At 35.3% G+C, this 19783-nt stretch overlaps 2 protein-coding genes and 1 long non-coding RNA gene across 6 annotated transcripts; 2 read left to right on the forward strand and 1 right to left on the reverse strand.

Annotated features, from left to right (window-relative positions):
• Nucleotides 1-55: 55 nt before the first annotated feature.
• LOC143452995 (very long chain fatty acid elongase 4-like) lies at nt 56-13229 on the reverse strand. Its single transcript, XM_076954148.1, has 6 exons — nt 13104-13229; nt 5597-5784; nt 5207-5287; nt 3304-3475; nt 932-1059; nt 56-749 (listed from the first exon to the last, which is right to left on the reverse strand). The coding sequence occupies exons 1-6, from the start codon at nt 13171-13173 to the stop codon at nt 573-575; spliced, it is 816 nt and encodes a 271-aa protein (XP_076810263.1). The 5' UTR covers nt 13174-13229; the 3' UTR covers nt 56-572.
• On the forward strand, nt 10031-10685 carry LOC143458833 (uncharacterized). Its single transcript, XR_013117706.1, has 3 exons — nt 10031-10302; nt 10398-10462; nt 10559-10685. It is a non-coding gene; the product is annotated as an uncharacterized LOC143458833 (long non-coding RNA).
• Nucleotides 13230-14805: 1576 nt separating the features above from the next.
• On the forward strand, nt 14806-17425 carry LOC143463661 (large ribosomal subunit protein eL22-like). 4 transcript variants are annotated; one of them, XM_076962106.1, is made up of 4 exons: nt 14806-14843; nt 16666-16785; nt 17054-17175; nt 17246-17425. In XM_076962106.1, the coding sequence occupies exons 1-4, from the start codon at nt 14835-14837 to the stop codon at nt 17388-17390; spliced, it is 396 nt and encodes a 131-aa protein (XP_076818221.1). In that variant the 5' UTR covers nt 14806-14834; the 3' UTR covers nt 17391-17425. The 4 variants fall into 4 exon arrangements, with proteins under 4 accessions (XP_076818221.1, XP_076818219.1, XP_076818220.1 ...); XM_076962104.1 differs by having other exon boundaries at nt 14817-14843; nt 16666-16794; XM_076962105.1 differs by having other exon boundaries at nt 14821-14926; nt 16666-16794.
• The last annotated feature ends 2358 nt before the right edge of the window (nt 17426-19783 follow it).

Raw genomic sequence — 19783 nt, forward strand, 5'->3', positions numbered from 1 at the left:
AAGTAAATCAACCATAAAATTACCTTTACTTAAAACTCAAAATAAGAAAGCTAAATATCTCCAAAAATTAATTTTTTTACTGAGTTTTCAAACAAGAATGAAAATTCCACGCTCAATCAAGTAACAAAAATTGGAACGTATACCATATTTCAAATTAAAACACAAACAACTCTATGAAATGAAGGCATATGATCAAAACATAAAAATATACTTATTATTAAAATATACTTATAAAACATAATTAAAATATACTCATTTCTACAAAAGAACAAATACCTACAAAGCGATAATCTACAGAGTTTATGTTTCATCATGAAAAGTTTACTTTTAATTAGGTAAAAAAGAATTGGCACATAAACGACAAAATGAAGGCACATGGGCAAATCATAACAAACAGACTGAAAATTCTATCCACTTTAAACTTACACCTCATAATCAATCAGTAAGTAAGCTAAATAAATCAAACATTTCTCTTAACAACCTGAATTAACAAGTAATAAAACGTATCACAACAAAATTGTGATTCAATTCCACTATTGACATATATTCATATCACAAAAATTTCATAAAAGTCAGTTCCTTTTTTCTTTTGACTGCTTTCCTTTCAAGTACGATTGGATATAGAAATTCAGGAAAAATAAAATAAGCGAGATCATATATCCACATACTATGCCATTTAACCAATCAGGAAAGTCACACTCAGTCCATAGATTGTGGAAACAGTGAACAAAAATGGCCCCAAATTGAACCTTATACAACAGGAAATTTGTAGTATAATATTTTGAATGTCCAAGAATATAGTTAATTCTACAATTATATAGATTATTGCTAAAAGATAGAAAACTTGGATCATGCTTATTTAATAAACTTTTGATGATAACGATTGTTTTAACTAATTGCAAAACGCCACTTGGACATAATGAATTCTTACCAACTGAAGAACTGTGAGGTACTTCTTCCACCACAAATATTTTTGAACAGTAGGACCAAAGCAGCTCAGAGCATAGTATGTGTACATTATTATATGAACAAAAGAGTTAAGCATTCCAATAAAGAAAGCTGTAAAAAACAAAACCCCTAGCTGTAAAACCAATTTCGCTAATTTGTGAAGAACGTGACATATATAAGGTACCATTCCAGGCTGCAGAATATTAATATATTTTGGGCAATTATCAAACATTCGCCTAATTTTTTTGGGCCAAGGTAATTTTGTTGTAAGGAATTCGTTTTCTGAAAGTTCTGAGCTGTAACATTAAAAAAATAACAATTGTAATTTTTTGCATGATAACGTCGTAATTGTTCTTTAGGCCAATTAAGTTGTCATTAATAATATTACCAGGCAAAATCTTACACCAAATTAACTACTCACCGACACTACCATTATTTTTTTAAAGTCACATAGAGAACACTGCAAAAACAGGCAACTTCCCAGAAAACGCAAAAAACAGACATGGAATAGCTCACTAGTACAAAGGCCTGTACTGCAAAGTTGATGCATGCCAATCAAGTATCTCCATTACATTGATACTGGTTGTAGGGTTGATCGAAATGTCTATCAATATGTTATGTTTTCTACTGTTCTGGCTCTTTTATTTATTTTATTTACTTCAAAATAGTTTGAGTTCTGTCGTTTATTTTAAACAAATGTTTCTAAGCAATGCAATACAACCATAACAAAAATGGAGGAATTGTTACCTCGGTTTGAAAGATTTTACCACGCTGGACCAACAATTTTATGGCAAAACAGTTTCCTTACTTGTTCACAGTGTGATGTAAAGTCCTTTTTAAACCAGAGTAGTTTTAAAGTAATTGTAACAAACTTACGTTTAGTGTTAAAGTTATCTTTCACGCTCTGTTGTACAGCCTGTGAAGCAGAAAAACCCCGAAGTGCACTTAAATGTATGAATACTTTTATGGCCAACAATGACATAAAAGTATTCTGATCATGTGTTAATGCTTCATTTAGATAACAAGCAAATTCAGTGTTACAGATTTCCAATACCCAATGGGTGCGTAGTTTAATTGTACAGTTATTGAAAAAAGACATTAACATATGCATAAACATTTTTTAAGGTCTTATTTTTCTGAACAACAAAGTTTTTTATGTCTGTTGTTACAAGCCTACTGCTTTTCGAAAAAACAATGAAAAGTGTGCTTTGTTAATTGTTGTTTGTGTGTTTGGGAAGTAGGCTCTCTAGCATTGAAGTGAAAATTTCATTCTGTGTCATGATGTTATCTTAACTGTGTTGTATTACATGCATTACTTGAAAGCGATTTCCTAGGAACTGATTTTATGTATCTTACTATCTTACCAAAGGTTTTGTTCGTTGACAAGTATGACTTTACAGGGACCTTGAAATTTCACTTACCAAGTGAAGAAATTATTGATAACTAAGTAAACAACACAAAAAAAAATTAATAAAATAGCAGCATGTGTCTAAGCTTTTCCAATTTCCAAAGGTAAAATAGTATAAAAAAGAAGGTAAATACATGTGAAAAGAACAAAAAGTTAGGTTTTGTAATGTTATTAGATGACATAATACTGTACAACACACCCAATAACCTTGAAAAGTCAATGCCTATACTCCTGGCAGAAAGCGACATTAGGCTAATTAAGTTGTCATTAATAAAGTTACAAGGAAAAATCTTACACAAAATTAACTACTCAGTAGTTTATTACTCAGGGCCTTAGTAAGCTGGATGAAAGGTATTAGCCAAAGTTTTAGGGAGCTTTGGTCATTTCCAAAATCATGTACATAACTTTCTGAAACTTGTAGTGTAATTGCTCGATCTGAGATAAAAACGAAGTTATATACAAAATTAACCTTTGTATATGAACATTCTTTGCAGTTGGACATTTTGTGCACTTATTGGAGACTGAATGCTCTTTGTTCAGCTTCATTAAATTGACATAGAAAGTAATATAAAATACAGGTAACAATAAGTGAATCAGTCCTTTGTTATTATCTATAACCAAGAGCAAATGTTAAAACAACAATCGTATGTGATGTCTGCTTTCTCTCATTGCATTAGGCTGTCTTGAGACTCAATGACTGTAAGATGTGACACATATTACACATTCAAATTGTAACAATGAGTTTTCTGTGTTAATTGAGGCATTTTGTTGATTTTAATTATTAAAATGTTGTTTATGATTTTCAATTCAACATGTATTTAGGAATTTATTTTGGCTTATTTTGTAATTGATCCTAAATCTCAATTTTTTAGGTTTGCCAGCATTCTTTGATTGGCATAGAAACATGGTTTCTACAGCTCTGGTGTACCATCAACAAAAAACCTTACACTGTCCTCCTGCCACATATTTCACGCCCAGCCACCAGTTAATAAGCATCGTGCTATGGTGATACACATGAAGAAAGGAAACTTGATTAAACTTCTTCCTCAGGATAAAGAAGACGGTGTCAAGAAGTTCAATATATTTTGAAATAAAATACCACCAGCATACTTTTGCCATCTACAAAAAAACATGCAATAATGTTGTTACTATTACAAGTAATAATAATTTGTAATATGGCATATTAAGTAATAATAATAATAAGATAACAATAATGAGGCACATTTCAATATATGTCCTTTGTTTGCAAATCTACACCAGTGTTTCCCAAACTGTGATAGTCGAGTGGTACTCAGAGACCTTTATTATAAAGGACCATAACACATACAGTTGGTAGTGTAAAACTTAGTTTTCATACAAAAGTGATTGCGTGCTAAGTTTTATATTAACGACTACATGTGTTTTGGTTGATGTTATACAGTAGATATGTTCTAACTTTTAAGCAATGATTTTTGGAATATTTTCGACGAATAGGCACAACACAAAGATTGTTACTACAGTCACGATAAGTAACATTCTTTACAAAGAGAAAGTTTTGGCTTTCATTAACTTCTAATGGTTAAGCTTTTTAACTTCTAACTTAACTTTTTTTAACTTCTAATGGTTAAGCTTTGACATCATAAAACATCCCATCTTTTCTGGTTCAGTGCCAAAATAAAACGAGAGGATGAGGAAAAATGATGTCACATTTTCATGCTGTGCATAAATACTTTTATTTGGGGTTACCCCTATTTAGATGTAGATACTCAACAGATTGGCTGATGACAACAAAACAGTTATCTTTATAAGTTCAAAAAGCGGACCGACACTTTTTCTTTGTGGTACCAATCATTACTGTTGTGACAAGTAACTAAAATTCAATGAGACAATTTTTTTGTTTTTTAAAAAAATTGAAAAGAACACAATGAGAATTCCAAATTTTCTTTGAACAAATGACAAAATAAAAAAGTTTTAATATGCAATAATGTAAAACTTGTTGCTGCATACACTATATAGACACCTATAATTAATTATGAAAAACTCATATGACTGCTGGATAAAAATAGCTCGCATGGTGGATGGTTTAAAAAAGAGTTTATGTCATTCAATACAACAGTTTGTGGACAGAACCTAGTGGACCAATGTGAGTAGAACACTTTTTATGGTTCAAAACATATGTAAAAACTTGACAAAATAATGGTTATTATTAAAAAACTAACTTACTGTGCCTAGTATAATTCAAAGAATAAGTAGTAGAACTAAGGAAAGGAGGAATCGTTTTAGTTGTAGGCGTTATGCTTAACTCATTATCAATAATGTGAGCTAATTATAGCATCCTAAAAAGTTATATAACGCGGGGAGAATTGAAATGACTTTGTCATACCAAGTTGTTGCAATAATAACAACAAGTACAGAAGTGCAGTATTGATATTTCATTAAAAACTAACATGTTTCTGTTCTAATGCTAGTCCTTCCTCAGAAGATAACATTACTAAGCGCACAATATAAAATATACAAATTACAAAGTGAATAGTCTTCCACGGGCATTGTAATAAGCTTGTACCAAACGTGGCACAGTATGATATTCTGCAGTTCCTCATTTTCGTATTATCCTATTGAATGTCGTCCAGTTTTTTTATCGTTGCATTCATACCTCGACCTCGAAACTTTACACTGAGTAAATCTCAAAAATTGTATCACTACTTACAAAAACCTGATTGGGTAAAATTTCTTAATCTTATTGTATGTTGCAACCTGCAATGCTGTCTAATTACAAGTTACAACTAGGACGCCAGTATACAAAGGTTGGGAAACACTGTTTTATAATATATGCACAGCACAAGCAATTAGCAGACCACAATGTATTCTTACCCGAATAGCAAGGGGACTGGTGGAATAATCTACTGGCTGACAAAATAAATTATATTCAGCTAAATAGCTTGCAACAAGGAACTGTAAAACAAACAGATATATTTGTAAGCATTATGGAACCCTTAATCCTTAAACTTTAAAAGGCAAATAACTTATTACTGAGTTAATGTCTATAACAATGTTCTCTTAACTGCGAAAGATTTTGCTAATTGCAAAAATTTCTTTGTACCCAAAGTTTTTAATGCCAGTGAAGTAACAATAAAACTTAACGTGCATTATTTCTTGAAACAAATTGAGTCAGTCAATTCTTAGTGAAAACTTAGCAATAACATTAGTTTTAGACACCAAACTTTAAATACATATAAACCATGCTACATATCAAAATCATACCTCATAGAACATGTATGCTGACAAAAATACCAAAGCAGTATTGTAACATAGTAGAATTCCACGAAGTCGAAACGCAGGCACATTTTGCATCATACGCTTAGCATTAATGCAGACAACCAGATATACCAGCAAAATACATAGTGGTGGCCATGGACTGTGAACAAGGAACCATCCATCAGTTCTGGGATCTACACAAATAGGTTCAAGAATTGTTTAATGTGTTCAGATTGTCATATTTTACCGTGCTGGCTCTTTCCAAGAAATGCTTCAAATTACTTTTGCTGTCAGCTGTGTAGCCTAGCGGTAAAGTAGCAAACCAACGCTCAATAGGTTGTCAGTTTTGTGCCCACTGAAAGCACACAGTTGTGCAATAGGGGAAGTGATTATTTAATGACTTCGAACCCAGGTCATGAAAATTTGAAAAGACGCCACTATTCTAAGGTCACGTTCCATAGGAGCCAACTCACTTCCAATACGACCCACAACTAACAGGTCACATCATCTTCAGGCCACTATTGCAACCCACGATGCAAAGACAGGCGTCACTAAATGAAGCCTGGGTCGAGATTACAGCAACCATGGCTCGTATGAATCGAAGCCTGGGTCGAGATTGGAAGGGATCATGGCTCGTATAAATTGAAGCCCGGGTCGAGATTACAGAGGTCATGGGTTCTATAGATTGAAGCCTGGGTCGAGATTGGAAGGGGTCATGGCTCGTATAAATTGAAGCCTGGGTCGAGATTACAGAGGTCAATCAGGTCATGGGTTCTATAGATTGAAGCCTGGGTCGAGATTGGAAGAGGTCATGGCTCGTATAAATTGAAGCCTGGGTCAGGACTACAGAGGTCATGGTTTCTATAGATTGAAGCCTGGGTCGAGATTGGAAGGGTCATGGCTCGTATAAATTGAAGCCTGGGTCGACATTACAGAGGTCATGGGTTCTATAGATTGAGGCCTGGGTCGAGATTGGAAGGGTCATGGGTTCTATAGATTGAAGCCTGGGTCGAGATTGGAAGGGTCATGGGTTCTATAGATTGAAGCCTGGGTCGATGTTACAGAGGTCATGGGTGCTGTAAAATGAAGCCTGCGTCGATATAAGGAAAAGGTGAATTCGAATAGAATTGAGATCTGGAGTCTGAAGTTAAATATGTTGAATAAGAAGGCAGGAGGGTTAGTCGAGCTCTTTTGCTGTTTTTTTTTAGGACTGGCAGACTGCGGACGCTGATTAATGTTAAAGAAATTACTATGTCAGTGTGTAGGCCTATTGAAATACTTTAAGCCATGGGTTTTGATTGCATTGAAAGTTAGGCTAGGCCTGTATGAGGCGAAATTTATTATTAGGCAATCTTAAACGAATATTATAGGTTGTAGCCTATAGTAGGCTACCGGTACATAGGCCTACTGGTATGTGGTTCCAACGTCACATACTAACATAATGTTTCCAAATGATTTGGATAAAATAGAATATGAGTAATAGATTTGCATTTTTGTGTGAATATAAATCAAATCTGCATATGGTAACTTTTATCAAATCCCTTGTCGAGCATCGTGTAATAACTTGTTATTTTGTTAAAAGGAAAAAATAAATCTGTTTTCTTTTATACTTTGTAATAGTGCAATGAAGTAAAGTTTATCGCAACAATTTAATCGTCTTACGATTAACCATACAATACAAAAACTCAGGATTTCCTACTTTTTTGCAAAATACAGGATTTAAACAAACCTGTTTGCAAAATTAAGAAAAATTATAATGATCTTTGCATACTAGTCGTATTTGCAGATTGGCACATCCCTCGTACTTTCTGCTTGCAATGGTACTGTTCAGCGTTTGTTATGTACATGTAATACTTTGTTTTGCTTTCCAAAGACACAATACTTTGTTACCTTTTGATGAAGCCATGATGGCTTACTTTCTGAAAGAAAAACGCATACCTACCCATGACATGTGCACGCTGAAATATTCTGCTGATCTAATAATTTTTCTTCATGGTATAGGTTGTATGTAAACAGGCTAAGTGTAGGTATATCTCTTTATCTTTAAGTCATTGATGTGGCACTAGAAGCTCTATGTATTGAGGTATGCTTTGGTATTTTCATTTATATAATTGTTTATACTTCACATTAGGAAATATTCCCTTTCACAGCTTACAAATAAGGTAAAATTGAGCAAAAACAATATACTTTTAACTTGATTTTAGCAGCACAACTAACATGTTGTTTTTGACTTAGTGTAGTGAATGTGCTGTACTGTAAAACATATATCAGGTGTTCTATCTCCATACAGTTGTTATTGGTTTACTTCGGAATTGTATGTATTTCACGTTTGAATTCACATATGGTTTGAAAATTTCTTTCAAAGAATGAGGATTGGAATACTGTTTCATCACAATATGGTACTTTATGGTTTCACAAAGGAAGATTTACCCGCAGAATAACGACTGGTTATGTTCAAGCCATAATTTGCTCCTTTTTACTTTGACATGTTCTTTATGAAGTTTGTTTTTAGGTAACTGCACGTTTCATGAAACCAGTTGTAACTATGATAAATACTGGAGTACACTGGGTGTTTTAGGTGAGATTCAAATTCAATGTATTTAGATTATTTGTAACACTAGCTATCTGCCTGACGACTATCACCATGCAGCTACCATTAGATTATTTGCAGGCAATTGATGTTGCTAACGCAGAGGTGTTCATTTATGATCCACTTGGGAGGGAAAAGATCATTGCTCCACTGATTACAACTAATTTCACGTAAGCTGAAGCTGTGATTAAAACATTGGCTTGTAATCTGTCATGGAATGGTACATGAAATTTGTCCAGTGATTGACAAAAAAGTTTTACTACCATTAAGAAATACGCAGGTGGTATACCGTGGATATACAGGATTTTAATGTAGCCAACAGTGAGTCATTAAGGACCTTTGTGCTTTCACAAATAAATTTCAATGTTTGTAATATTATTACAAGTATTTATACTGTACTGATATATTTCAATTGTAAATAGATTCTTCCAGAAATTTCATAACATGAAATTGCATCAACCGAATGCATATAACGAAGACACAAAAGTGGTGATATACAGCCACTATGTACAAAAAGATTCCCACAGTTGTGGGCCCCTCTCTATCATGGTAAGTGATCAATCATACAAAATTAACCCTCTTACTCATATCTTGTTACAATTGACTATAAGTTATTGCAGTAAGTAATGAATATGCTTCCTGCTCAATGCTGTGTTTAGGATAGGGTTGCATAGGTTACTGCACTGCTTATCAGTCTTAACTTATGATATTCGGACTTAATTTACCTGCCTAATTAATGATCTGACTCTGTGGTTGCGTGCGGTTAGAATTCTCTAACCTCTTACTAGCCGAAAGCTCTTACGATACTACAGATACAGTTTATCAGAAACGGTCCTTTATTGTAGGAACTGTACAGGTTCCGATTGTTATACAAGATCACAAACTTAGTATTCACCATTTAAAACAAGTCTAACGAATTACAATTAACACGACTAACGTCATACGTTCGTACGATTCTGTATCTTTGTCTGGACGCTTACTCGCGTAGAAGTTCGAGTTTATAAAGCGGAGCGATGTGAGCGGAAGTATTCAACACAAAATACACGAACATTTCAGAATGCGCGAACGATAAAATCACGCGTTGGGCAATGGGGATTATTTTCAGTTAAAACTCGGATGTTATGAAATCACCTGGTAACGTACTAAACGGCGCTTTCACATGAAGTTATTTAGAGAAAGTTTCCAAATATTAAGCGACAATTGCAGTTTCATCAATAAACAATATTTCAATAAATAACTGGCAAATACTTTCCCACGAATGATATAACGGTATTAAAAATGCCTCCCAGGCCACTACAGGGTATGTGAGTAATCTTTTCTTTAAATAAGTACCTTAGTACCCATTTATGTCTAAGTGCCAAAATGTTTTACAAATACAGAAATGAATTATATAACATATTTATTTGATAATCACCTTAATGAAGATAAAATAAGTCACCATGAAAAGTGCATATGCTGTAGCCCAAGTCACAAGATAGCATTTTTACACATTTCTCACTGCTATAGTTTTGATACAGTAATCGTTATTTCCAAACTAAAAGAGGCTTTGTAGGGCTTAGCCCCGTCCATGATTCCTTATCAATCGAGCTCTAGTTACTGAGCTAGCCTTTTTGCAAGTTCTAACATGTCACCTGATTTGTTTTTATAACAGGATCTAGTGTTTTAAATGCCTTGCCCAAGGACATTACTATACAATAATAGTGCCAGTAGGTATTGAACATGGGCAGCACTGTTGCTAGCACAGAGCTCTAACAATGCAGCCACTTGGTAGTTTGCCTTATAGGTATAATATTTGTTGTTCAATACAGTATGCAAGACAACAATTGCATAATAATTGTCAAAGAAGAGCATGGCTTTTATTAGTTGAGTGCTAATGTGCACCTTACAATTCAGAACAGATTTAGACTGTGGACATATGTGGGAGATTATACATTTTTGTGGATTATATGTGACAAAATATTGTAAACTTGAAATTGCCTATCCACTGAAAGCTACTTCTACGTTATGTTTATGTAGGCTGCCCAAAAATACATGAGAAATGAATTTTAAGAATTTAGAGAGACTTCCACAGATTGCAATGCAATACGCATTGCAATCGTAAATATGCTACTGAGACATTGTGGTAAGTCCATGCTAAATTTATTTGGGGTCCCATTAATTCAAAAACTTTAAATCTCATGAAAAATTATATTATTTCACTTCATGTATTGTTTTTAGATGAAGAGAACCTTGACGAATTTTGCGTTCTTTGTTCTGAAACAACATCACGGAGCACTGCATGGGTAAATCGTTTTCGTCTTAAATTGTTCGATGTAATGTCATAACATTAAGGCTTCTATTACAGCAATATAAAATTGTTTTGCTCATTTATCTTTCAGTATGCATGTGATCAATGCTGCCGATGGATCCATGAATCCTGCTTTGCTGAACCTGGAGAAAACCAACAGTTTCTTTGCAAACATTGCACAAATTAATTCATGTAATAAAATTGTTTCCAGTTCTTAACCTGTTTGTGGTACAAATATAAGTCAGGCAAGCATTCACTGTAAATGATTTATTAAATTGAAGCATATCAAGGAAGGTGTGGAAGAAAGTACTTTTAAATAATTTCTTCACTACAAAGACGTTCTTCTGTACATGTGTTTTCTTTAACTCATGCAGTCAGGAGACTTCCCAATTGAACGTGGGTCACGTGAATGATTTCACAATCCTAGGAGTAACGTGAAATGGTCTGCATCAGAAATCCGAACATGCAGTAATAATGTACGGTCAAACCACTCCATTTTTATGTCCTTCAATTGCTTACTAGGCAAATCACTATTTACCTGTAAAGTACAACTAAGACAATGTTGTAATTAACATGTGTGTACAATAATTTTATCAAGTACTTGCATAATGTATTTGTGGTTTTGCATAACTCAACATTCCTGTGGAACTCAATTTAACTTTGTGTGTAATTTGTGGGGCTTAATTTCTGTAATATAGGTAATGTATGATAATTTACTGCACAACGCAAACTTAGTGATACAGAATTTAATTAAAAACATGATCTATTTCATTTCAAACCAGCCTTTTAGGCATGACCTCTTTATTGTCGATCAAACCTTTAGTAAAAAAAGCTGTGACCTTTCCAGTCGTACTAGGCTACATAGCCTAACCCATGACTTCTGTAATGTCGACCCAGGCTTCAATTTATACGAGCCATGACCCTTCCGATCTCGACCGAGGCTTCAATCTATAGAACCCATGACCTCTGTAATCTCGACCCAGGCTTCAATTTATACGAGCCATGACCTCTTCCAATCTCGACCCAGGCTTCAATCTATAGAACCCATGACCTGATTGACCTCTGTAATCTCGACCCAGGCTTCAATCTATAGAACCCATGACCTGATTGACCTCTGTAATCTCGACCCAGGCTTCAATTTATACGAGCCATGACCCCTTCCAATCTCGACCCAGGCTTCAATCTATAGAACCCATGACCTGATTGACCTCTGTAATGTCGACCCAGGCTTCAATTTATACGAGCCATGACCCTTCCGATCTCGACCCAGGCTTCAATCTATAGAACCCATGACCTCTGTAATCTCGACCCAGGCTTCAATTTATACGAGCCATGATCTCTTCCAATCTCGACCCAGGCTTCAATCTATAGAACCCATGACCTGATTGACCTCTGTAATCTCGACCCAGGCTTCAATCTATAGAACCCATGACCTGATTGACCTCTGTAATCTCGACCCAGGCTTCAATTTATACGAGCCATGACCCCTTCCAATCTCGACCCAGGCTTCAATCTATAGAACCCATGACCTCTGTAATCTCGACCCAGGCTTCAATTTATACGAGCCATGACCTCTTCCAATCTCGACCCAGGCTTCAATCTATAGAACCCATGACCTCTATAATCTTGACCCAGGCTCCATTTTATACGAGCCATGACCTCTGTAATCTCGACCCAGGCTTCTGAATTTCAAGCCTGGCTTGCAAGTCATAAATGGATCACTTCCCCGCCTCCAGTTGTGTTTAACTTGGCAAGACGCTTAACGGCATAACTTTAGGTAAGCATTAAGATTGGCTTCAATCAGCTTCCTGCACAGGCGCCCACCTAATTCAAATCTTAACAGCATGTAAAAAAAACCTAGTAAAGGTACCTAAGTCGAAGGTTTAAAACGTGCTCAAAAATCAAGGTAATAATCACTGGTAAAAACTAGCACGATCACTAAACCTGCACATTGGATGCAATTTTCACGAAAAACGTTATTTGTGTCAAACGTTGTTGCGATGACATGTAGCTTTGTTTACACACTGAATGCGATGGCCACAGGTCAATGCACTCACAAGCCTGCCATTTACATGCTTCTTTTTTTGCGTCACCACATGTGATTCAAGGTAGCCTTGTGAATGGTGATTGACCTGAATACTGATACTGTACGAGGGTCACTCTAGGATGGAAATTGTAAAACAACGAAATCTTTTAAATCTTTTGCCTTGTACACGTTTGTAAATTTTTCTTTGACTCCACTTTATTTTCTTGTTTCCCCAAATGCTTGCACTAACATGTTACAAACAACTATTTCTGAGCATATCCGTCATCGTTAAATATTGCATGAGTTTGTGGATAACAGTAAAAATGCAACTGTGATCGGTTGCTAACAATGGCCGACAGATTAGTTAGCGCAATGCCGTATCACCCCACTTTTTTCCAGGTAACCAAAAGGGTACGACCAGACCGGTGTACAAGTAGGCTGGCATCTCTTGCTGAAAATGGCCAAACGCTCTAGTTTGGCATTAGGCTTGGCCAACAATGCATATCTAAACTTTCATCCAAAAACCAACCACGTAAACAAAACAGACAACTAGAGGACTAGTTACTACTGCATAAAACGAAGTCTAAAATTGCATTTTTCACAAACTCACCTGCTCGATCTTTAATCGCATTATCGTAATATTCACTTAATGTTTTTAAAAGTGGCATGTTGCTTCCCATGGACTAGACCAGATGAATGATGAAACAACAGAGTTTTTAGCAGAAACAATCCTACTGCAAGTTTACAGCAAAACAATTAATTAGGTGGTCATTCAGAGAGGTAAATGAAGACAAAATTTAATCTTTTCATTACTCCTGTGGGTTTGGTGGCCATGCCAACCTACCATCTTATAGAACAATTGCATTATTGCTATCTTGCTTGGTTTAAGCCCTTGGGCTCAATTTTTCAATTTTTTCAATTTACAATTCAATCAATTTTTCCTGCTCGTTAACTGTTCATGAGCATGTGCTTTTATTGTGCTGTAACTACAACGGTTAGCATCAAAGCTTTTATTCCTCACAGATAATGGCTAAAAATAAACAATACCATACAATACAAAATACTCCTCCACATGGAAACGGGATTCCGGTCCCTGGGATGAAGTTTCTTTTGTGCGGTTTTCTTTAAACATTCATTTGTTGTGCACTCAAGATATTCATTGTCACTTACATCAAACCATGTCACTTTGTAGATTTATTTCAGCAGTTAATATCAATGAATCAATCATTTTATTTTTCATCAAAAGCACGGTGGTATTGATATATCAAGCCAGTTGCTACTAGCATGCGCCAATGAAGAGGAAAAGGTGGCAAAGTCGAAAAGGCTTAAAACGTGCTCAAAAATCAAGGTAATAATCACTGGTAACAACTAGCACGGTCACTAAGTCCATATTTAGTTAATTTCTTTAAACATAAGTTGAAAAAGCGCATTTAAACAGATGAGCAGGTGGTGTGTCCAAGCAACCGATGATTGAAAATCGCTTCAATGCTGTATATCAGTGGGGTAAATCCGTGTTTTCAATGTTAGGGAACATATCCTGTACATTTTATCAATAGTGTAGTTGTTTCGTTGTTTGTGATTTTGGTTTTAATTTCGTTAAAGTTAGTAACTACTTTGTGGGTTTAGTGGGCCATGCTAACCTAGCCTACCATCTCATAGCACAACTCCATTATTGCCATCATGCATATTTTTAGCCCTCGGATTTTGCCAATTTTATTTTGCTATAGTTACAACGGTTAGCATTTAACTTTCGCTCTGCATAGTTAATGACGAAAGACAAATACAGTAATACGATACTCATAAAAAAAAAACGAAACCAAACGCTACTGGTCGCCCTTAACATCTTTGTCTTTCGACTACGGGGTTCCCCGTATGTAAACAATCCATGAATTGTTAGCTAGAAGCTCCTATCTCCCTAACTAAAACAATTGAAGCAAACGCAATCAAGCAACCTCAACTTAAAAAAGAATACATAAAATAAGTATCATTGAATAAAACTACCTTAATGTAGGATTGTTTTTGAGCAAAATACTTTCACTTTGACATTATAAAATTGTATGAAGGACATTTATGCATAAAAGCCCAATTACGCAACTTTATAAATTATGGAATAGTTAATAATTTACAAACTAAAACGATAAAATAGTTTAATATTAGATTCCTTAAGAAAAATTATTACACTAAAAAACCAGGAGGAAACTTTTACAATTACAGTATGTGAAAAAGTAACATTTCCTACTTTTGTTTGATACCCTGCGGGATAAATAAAAAATATTCTGAGACGGTTTCTACGTCACCAAATAATTTGCAAACCACGTTCTTTTCATAGAAGACCTCTGAGATGACTGCAGTAAGTAATTTTGTGGAAGTAAAATTGTTTGTAATTTGTGCGTTTGCTTATTTGAAGACAGAGGCATTTAGACTGCTTTGATGGTAAATAGTGTTTATTAATATTGACGGTTATACAAGGCTTAAAATTTTTATTCTTTTGCTTCAGGCAGCATCTATTTTAACGGCAACCAGTTACCGAATTTGGAAAAAGCTACTTCGGTAAACGGCGGCCGATAAAGTAGACACTTATTTTACCAGCACCGCTTACTTAAGTAGGAAAAACGGTAAACGGCAACCAAGCTAGTCAGTGAATTAAAAATGTTTGCTTATTTCAACTGAGAACCACATAGGCCTATTTTTTGTCCAAAGTGTGCATTAACCTAAAACTAATTCCCTCTGGCCCAATTTCTTAATTCTCTTGATTGAGTTACTAAAGCAGTCTGAGTTAAAATCAATGCTATATTTCAACTAAAATTCACATGTTTTGTCAAAGTCTAAATGAATTTAAAACTATAATCCCCTTCGACCCAATCTCTCACCTCTCATGACTATCAGCCTAAATTAAAGTAAAAAACAGAAATAAATCAACGGTAAGAATCACAACTGACACCTGTAACATACAAGCCCCAACATTAACCACAGCAATGCCTACTTACCGTATAAAACAAGAGCCATTAACCCATTCGTGAAAATCTGCCAGTTACCGTATTGTTATTCTACAACTTTGGTCAACAGACGCTAGCAAAATAGTCACTTCGTCTTTTTTATACTTTTTTGATGCTAAGCTTAGTCATTGTAGTATGTATGTATGGAAAGAACCACAGTTTTACAATACTTCACAGTTTCATATTTTATTGGAAAACTGCTCTTTATGGATATTTATATTTAAACAACCGTTAACGGTATATATTAGTATCATTCAGCTTGGCATCAGTCATACCATTGAGTTTATTTCAGATTCAACAACAGTCCCTTTCCCAATAAAATTTATTTGGTTGTCTATGATTTTTTAAATGATATTCGCAGAATGTTTAGAGCGTATTTCACTGGTGGTTGTTCATTGTTTAAATCTACCGCTGTGGCAAGCACAAAAAAGCAAGTGTGACAAATATTTTGTTTTTGCAATGCAGTAATCCGATTTGCTTGCCTAGTTTTTTCTTCATATTAACGCATAATGAAATTTGCACACAACATGATTTTGCAATGTGCTGTTATGAAAACTTAATAATGTTGTGTATATATTTTAAAAGCTTGAAACAAACAGAAGAACGAAAAAGCTAGGCAAGTTAAGGGTATCAAATAAAATGCAATCAAGGCTATAGCATGCTGATCCAATGGTCACAAATGTAACGGCAATGATAGTAACCACAACCATGGTGATAAACTTTGACTTTAGCTAGCAGCCTGTCACTATTTTATTGCTGTACTGGCGATTACCTTGTGTGGAATAGGATGACCCACGCATGGCCAAATTGGTCACGTTTTGCTACCTTGTTTTGACTTTCCATCAAAGAAAATTAGTCAACACTAACCTCAGCTTGGAAACCCAATTTAGGGCCACAAACTAGGGGTTAAAAGATGCTATAGGATAAATACAGCCATTAAAATCGATTCAATAGTATATTTTCCGCCGTAAAATAGATGCTAATACTAGAACTATGGTGTGAGTACAGTGAATATTCTTGTGAAAGTAATCATTTTTCTGTACATATGTAAGATTTTACATGAAATTTAAATTGGTTGAAAACAGTCAAATTACCGTTCTACGAGATAGTAACACTTACCATATGCTGCGTAGAAGTGTGCGAATTTCTTTTTTCAGCAAATACTAACTTTTTCAGGCTGTGAAGAAAACACCTGCCATTAAAGGCAAAGGCAAGAAAAAGAAGACTGCCACAAAAAAATTTACTCTAGATTGTACTCATCCTGTTGAAGATGGCATCATGGACGCCTCTAATTTTGTAAGAAACGTAACTACAGTTATTTTTTTAAACTTATACTTAAAACTTATTAGTATTACAGTGTTCATAAGTGACATCTGAACTTTAAATATAAGCAAAACTTATACACATAACTATAAACTTATCACTCAAAATGTTTCTTTTAATTTCTAAGTTACTGCTGTAACGTTGCTTTTAAAGTTGTGAACTTGTGACTAATGAATTGCGCTAGGGTCCTCTTCCCTAGTGCCTTATTTACGGGAACACTTGTGTTTTCCTGTCTGTTTAGGAGCAATTCCTCAAAGATCGAATTAAAGTGAATGGAAAGACAAACAATCTTGGTCAGCAGGTGTTAATCGAAACATTAAAGAACAAGGTTGTGGTGACCTGTGAGATTCCCTTTTCAAAGAGGTTTGTGGTACCAAACTTTGTTTTGAAGTAGTACTTAGTGAATTTCTTTGAACGTAATCCTGATATACAGATATCTGAAATACTTGACCAAGAAGTATTTGAAGAAAAACAACCTACGTGATTGGCTTCGCGTTGTTGCTTCAACAAAGGAAAACTATGAGTTACGCTACTTCCAAATCAACAATGACGAAGATGAGGAAGAAGACGAAGATTAATTGATTGGTGTTTCAATAAAATTCGCTTGAACTAATGTTTGTGTTTTAATTATAACCGCTATGAAGACAGATTTTATTTTTTTTAGCCTTATACTACAAAAGTTGTCTGTGCGGTAATGTAATGTAGACTGTAGAAGTGTAGAGGATATTTTGTCTCTATAGCTCAAATGTGGTTTTACTGGTCAAGTCATGCTTTGGTTTCTATCGCATTTAGCTACTCAGTTGGGCACCGTCAAACAAGGGTCTTTTTTCGGTAGTGTGTGGCCTCGTAAGGACTCGTATATGTTAAAATTTTCATGATTTTGTTGGACGTTCTACTTCTATGTAATGGTTAAAAAGTGTAGTAGTCCACCGTTATACCAAGCACGGCTGGTGTTGTTTTTCAGTGGGGTATAACCTCTAGTTTCAGTGGTTCTCAACCTTCTGATCTTGGCGGACCCCTTTTGGTGCTGTCAAAGCAGTTGGCGGACCCCTGAAGTTTAAGCAAACTAAGGGTTCTGAGACTGCACTTAAATGTTTCTTTGCTTAGTTTTACTTAATAGTCTTGGTGCACAACTGCGCTATTCAATCAAAATAACATCAAACTATGCGGATATTTTTATTTATTTCAAAGCGAATACACTTAATGGGAGTTTTGCTGTTGCATATTAGAAACAAGTCTTGAAATACGGGGTTGTGTTTTCGAAATCGATAGTCGCATGTCGTCTTCAACATTTAGTTGGTTACGTGCCTTCGATTTTATATGAACGAGAGCAGAAACTGAGAAAGCGATTATGTGCAATCTCCAGCAACTTAAAATCACTGTATCCAGCTGTCTTCTCGTATAATCCGCAATCTATTGCATCACAATAGGCCTTCCCTGCGGGTGATAAATCTCAATAAGCTTTTGTATTGTCCTATCACAATAGGCAATTAAGCAAATGTTCAAGCCTATTCCAAACAGCAATGATAAACAGCAAAAACTTTTTAAAAACTCGTACTTTATGTTGCAAATTTCGAAGTTCTCACGGACCCCCTGAAAACGTTTCGCGGACCCCCGGTTGAGAACCACTGCTCTAGTTCATATGTTTAGGGTAGCCTGCATTGGAGCTAAAATTTGTATTTTTGGTTCATATAAAACTTATTGACCTAACTTCTTTCGTTCGCATTACTTATCTTGGGATTTCTATGGAATTTGGCGCCATAAATATCTTATATGCACAATGTCTATGTTTGGGGCCCACTTGCATGATGGCATTTGTCACTTGGTTAACCGTTAATTATGAAAACAGCCAGGCACGTTTAAAACAGGAATCAAAAGTAGACCTATGCTAGGCTAATATCATAATTAATATAGTGTTTAGCATCTAGTTTAGGGTTACCATATTTTCGTGGCCTAAAACCCGGACACTCTTAGTGCCCACTAGCGGTTTTTAAAATGAGGTATAAACACATTGTCTGTCTGTGTGAAACTGAGATGTATGTTCCCGGTTTGCAAACTAAACACTCTGCTTCCCATTCATTTCTACCCTTTCTGAAGCATGGATGTTTTGCTTGCATTTCATCCGTGAATTTACATTTTCGCTTAGCCATATTCTACAGTAAAACAATAACAAAATTAAATTTTACCACTTAACATATTCGGCTCGCATCTTCAACTAGAACAGGGGTTCTAAACCTTATGGAGAGGCGCCCCACCTTGACGGTGCGAACAAAACCCGCGCCCCACTTCGAAATCATTAAGCATTAAACAAACGACAATTTCCTTGGTATTCTCATTTGGTCTGCAACAGACTTCTTGTTGAGCTATTTTTTTACTGCTTTCACTGCTTTATAATTTTCTTCAGCGAATATACGCTCTTATCGTTTCAGACATGTTCTAAAATTTAGAATCTAAATTTTGCAATATCGACCAAGATATAAGGCCTTCAGCTACTAGCCCAGCTCCACTCATCCATGTATCATTGTATCCCAAATAGAGCGCTGTATTGTCGTTTATGACGTAACAATGAAATTATTACCCGTAACGCAACAAACAATTTAAAAAAATTCCGGACATTTAAGCATATTTTAGCATTCCCCCCCGGACGCAGTTTGAACACTAAAATTCCGGACATGTCCGGGGAAATCCGGACGTGTGGCAACCCTAACAAGTTTTCCAGAAAAAAACAATAATGTTTAATTGTAACAACAAATTACGGCTTGCGAGGCTATTAAAAATAAACTCGGATGCTATAGATTAGAATGAAGCGCATTGCATTGGTGTGTATTTTGGAACGGCATGATCTAGACGAGATGTTTTTAGAGTGCTCGTGCTGTTGTTTTAGCCTATATAGGCCTACAGGCCAGACTGCAGAGAATGGTAAGAGTACACCTGAGATTAGTGTTTGAAACCACTATCTCTAAAAACTGGA

The sequence above is a fragment of the Clavelina lepadiformis genome, chromosome 1 (assembly GCF_947623445.1).
Source record: "Clavelina lepadiformis chromosome 1, kaClaLepa1.1, whole genome shotgun sequence".
NCBI classification, from domain to species: Eukaryota; Metazoa; Chordata; class Ascidiacea; order Aplousobranchia; family Clavelinidae; genus Clavelina; species Clavelina lepadiformis.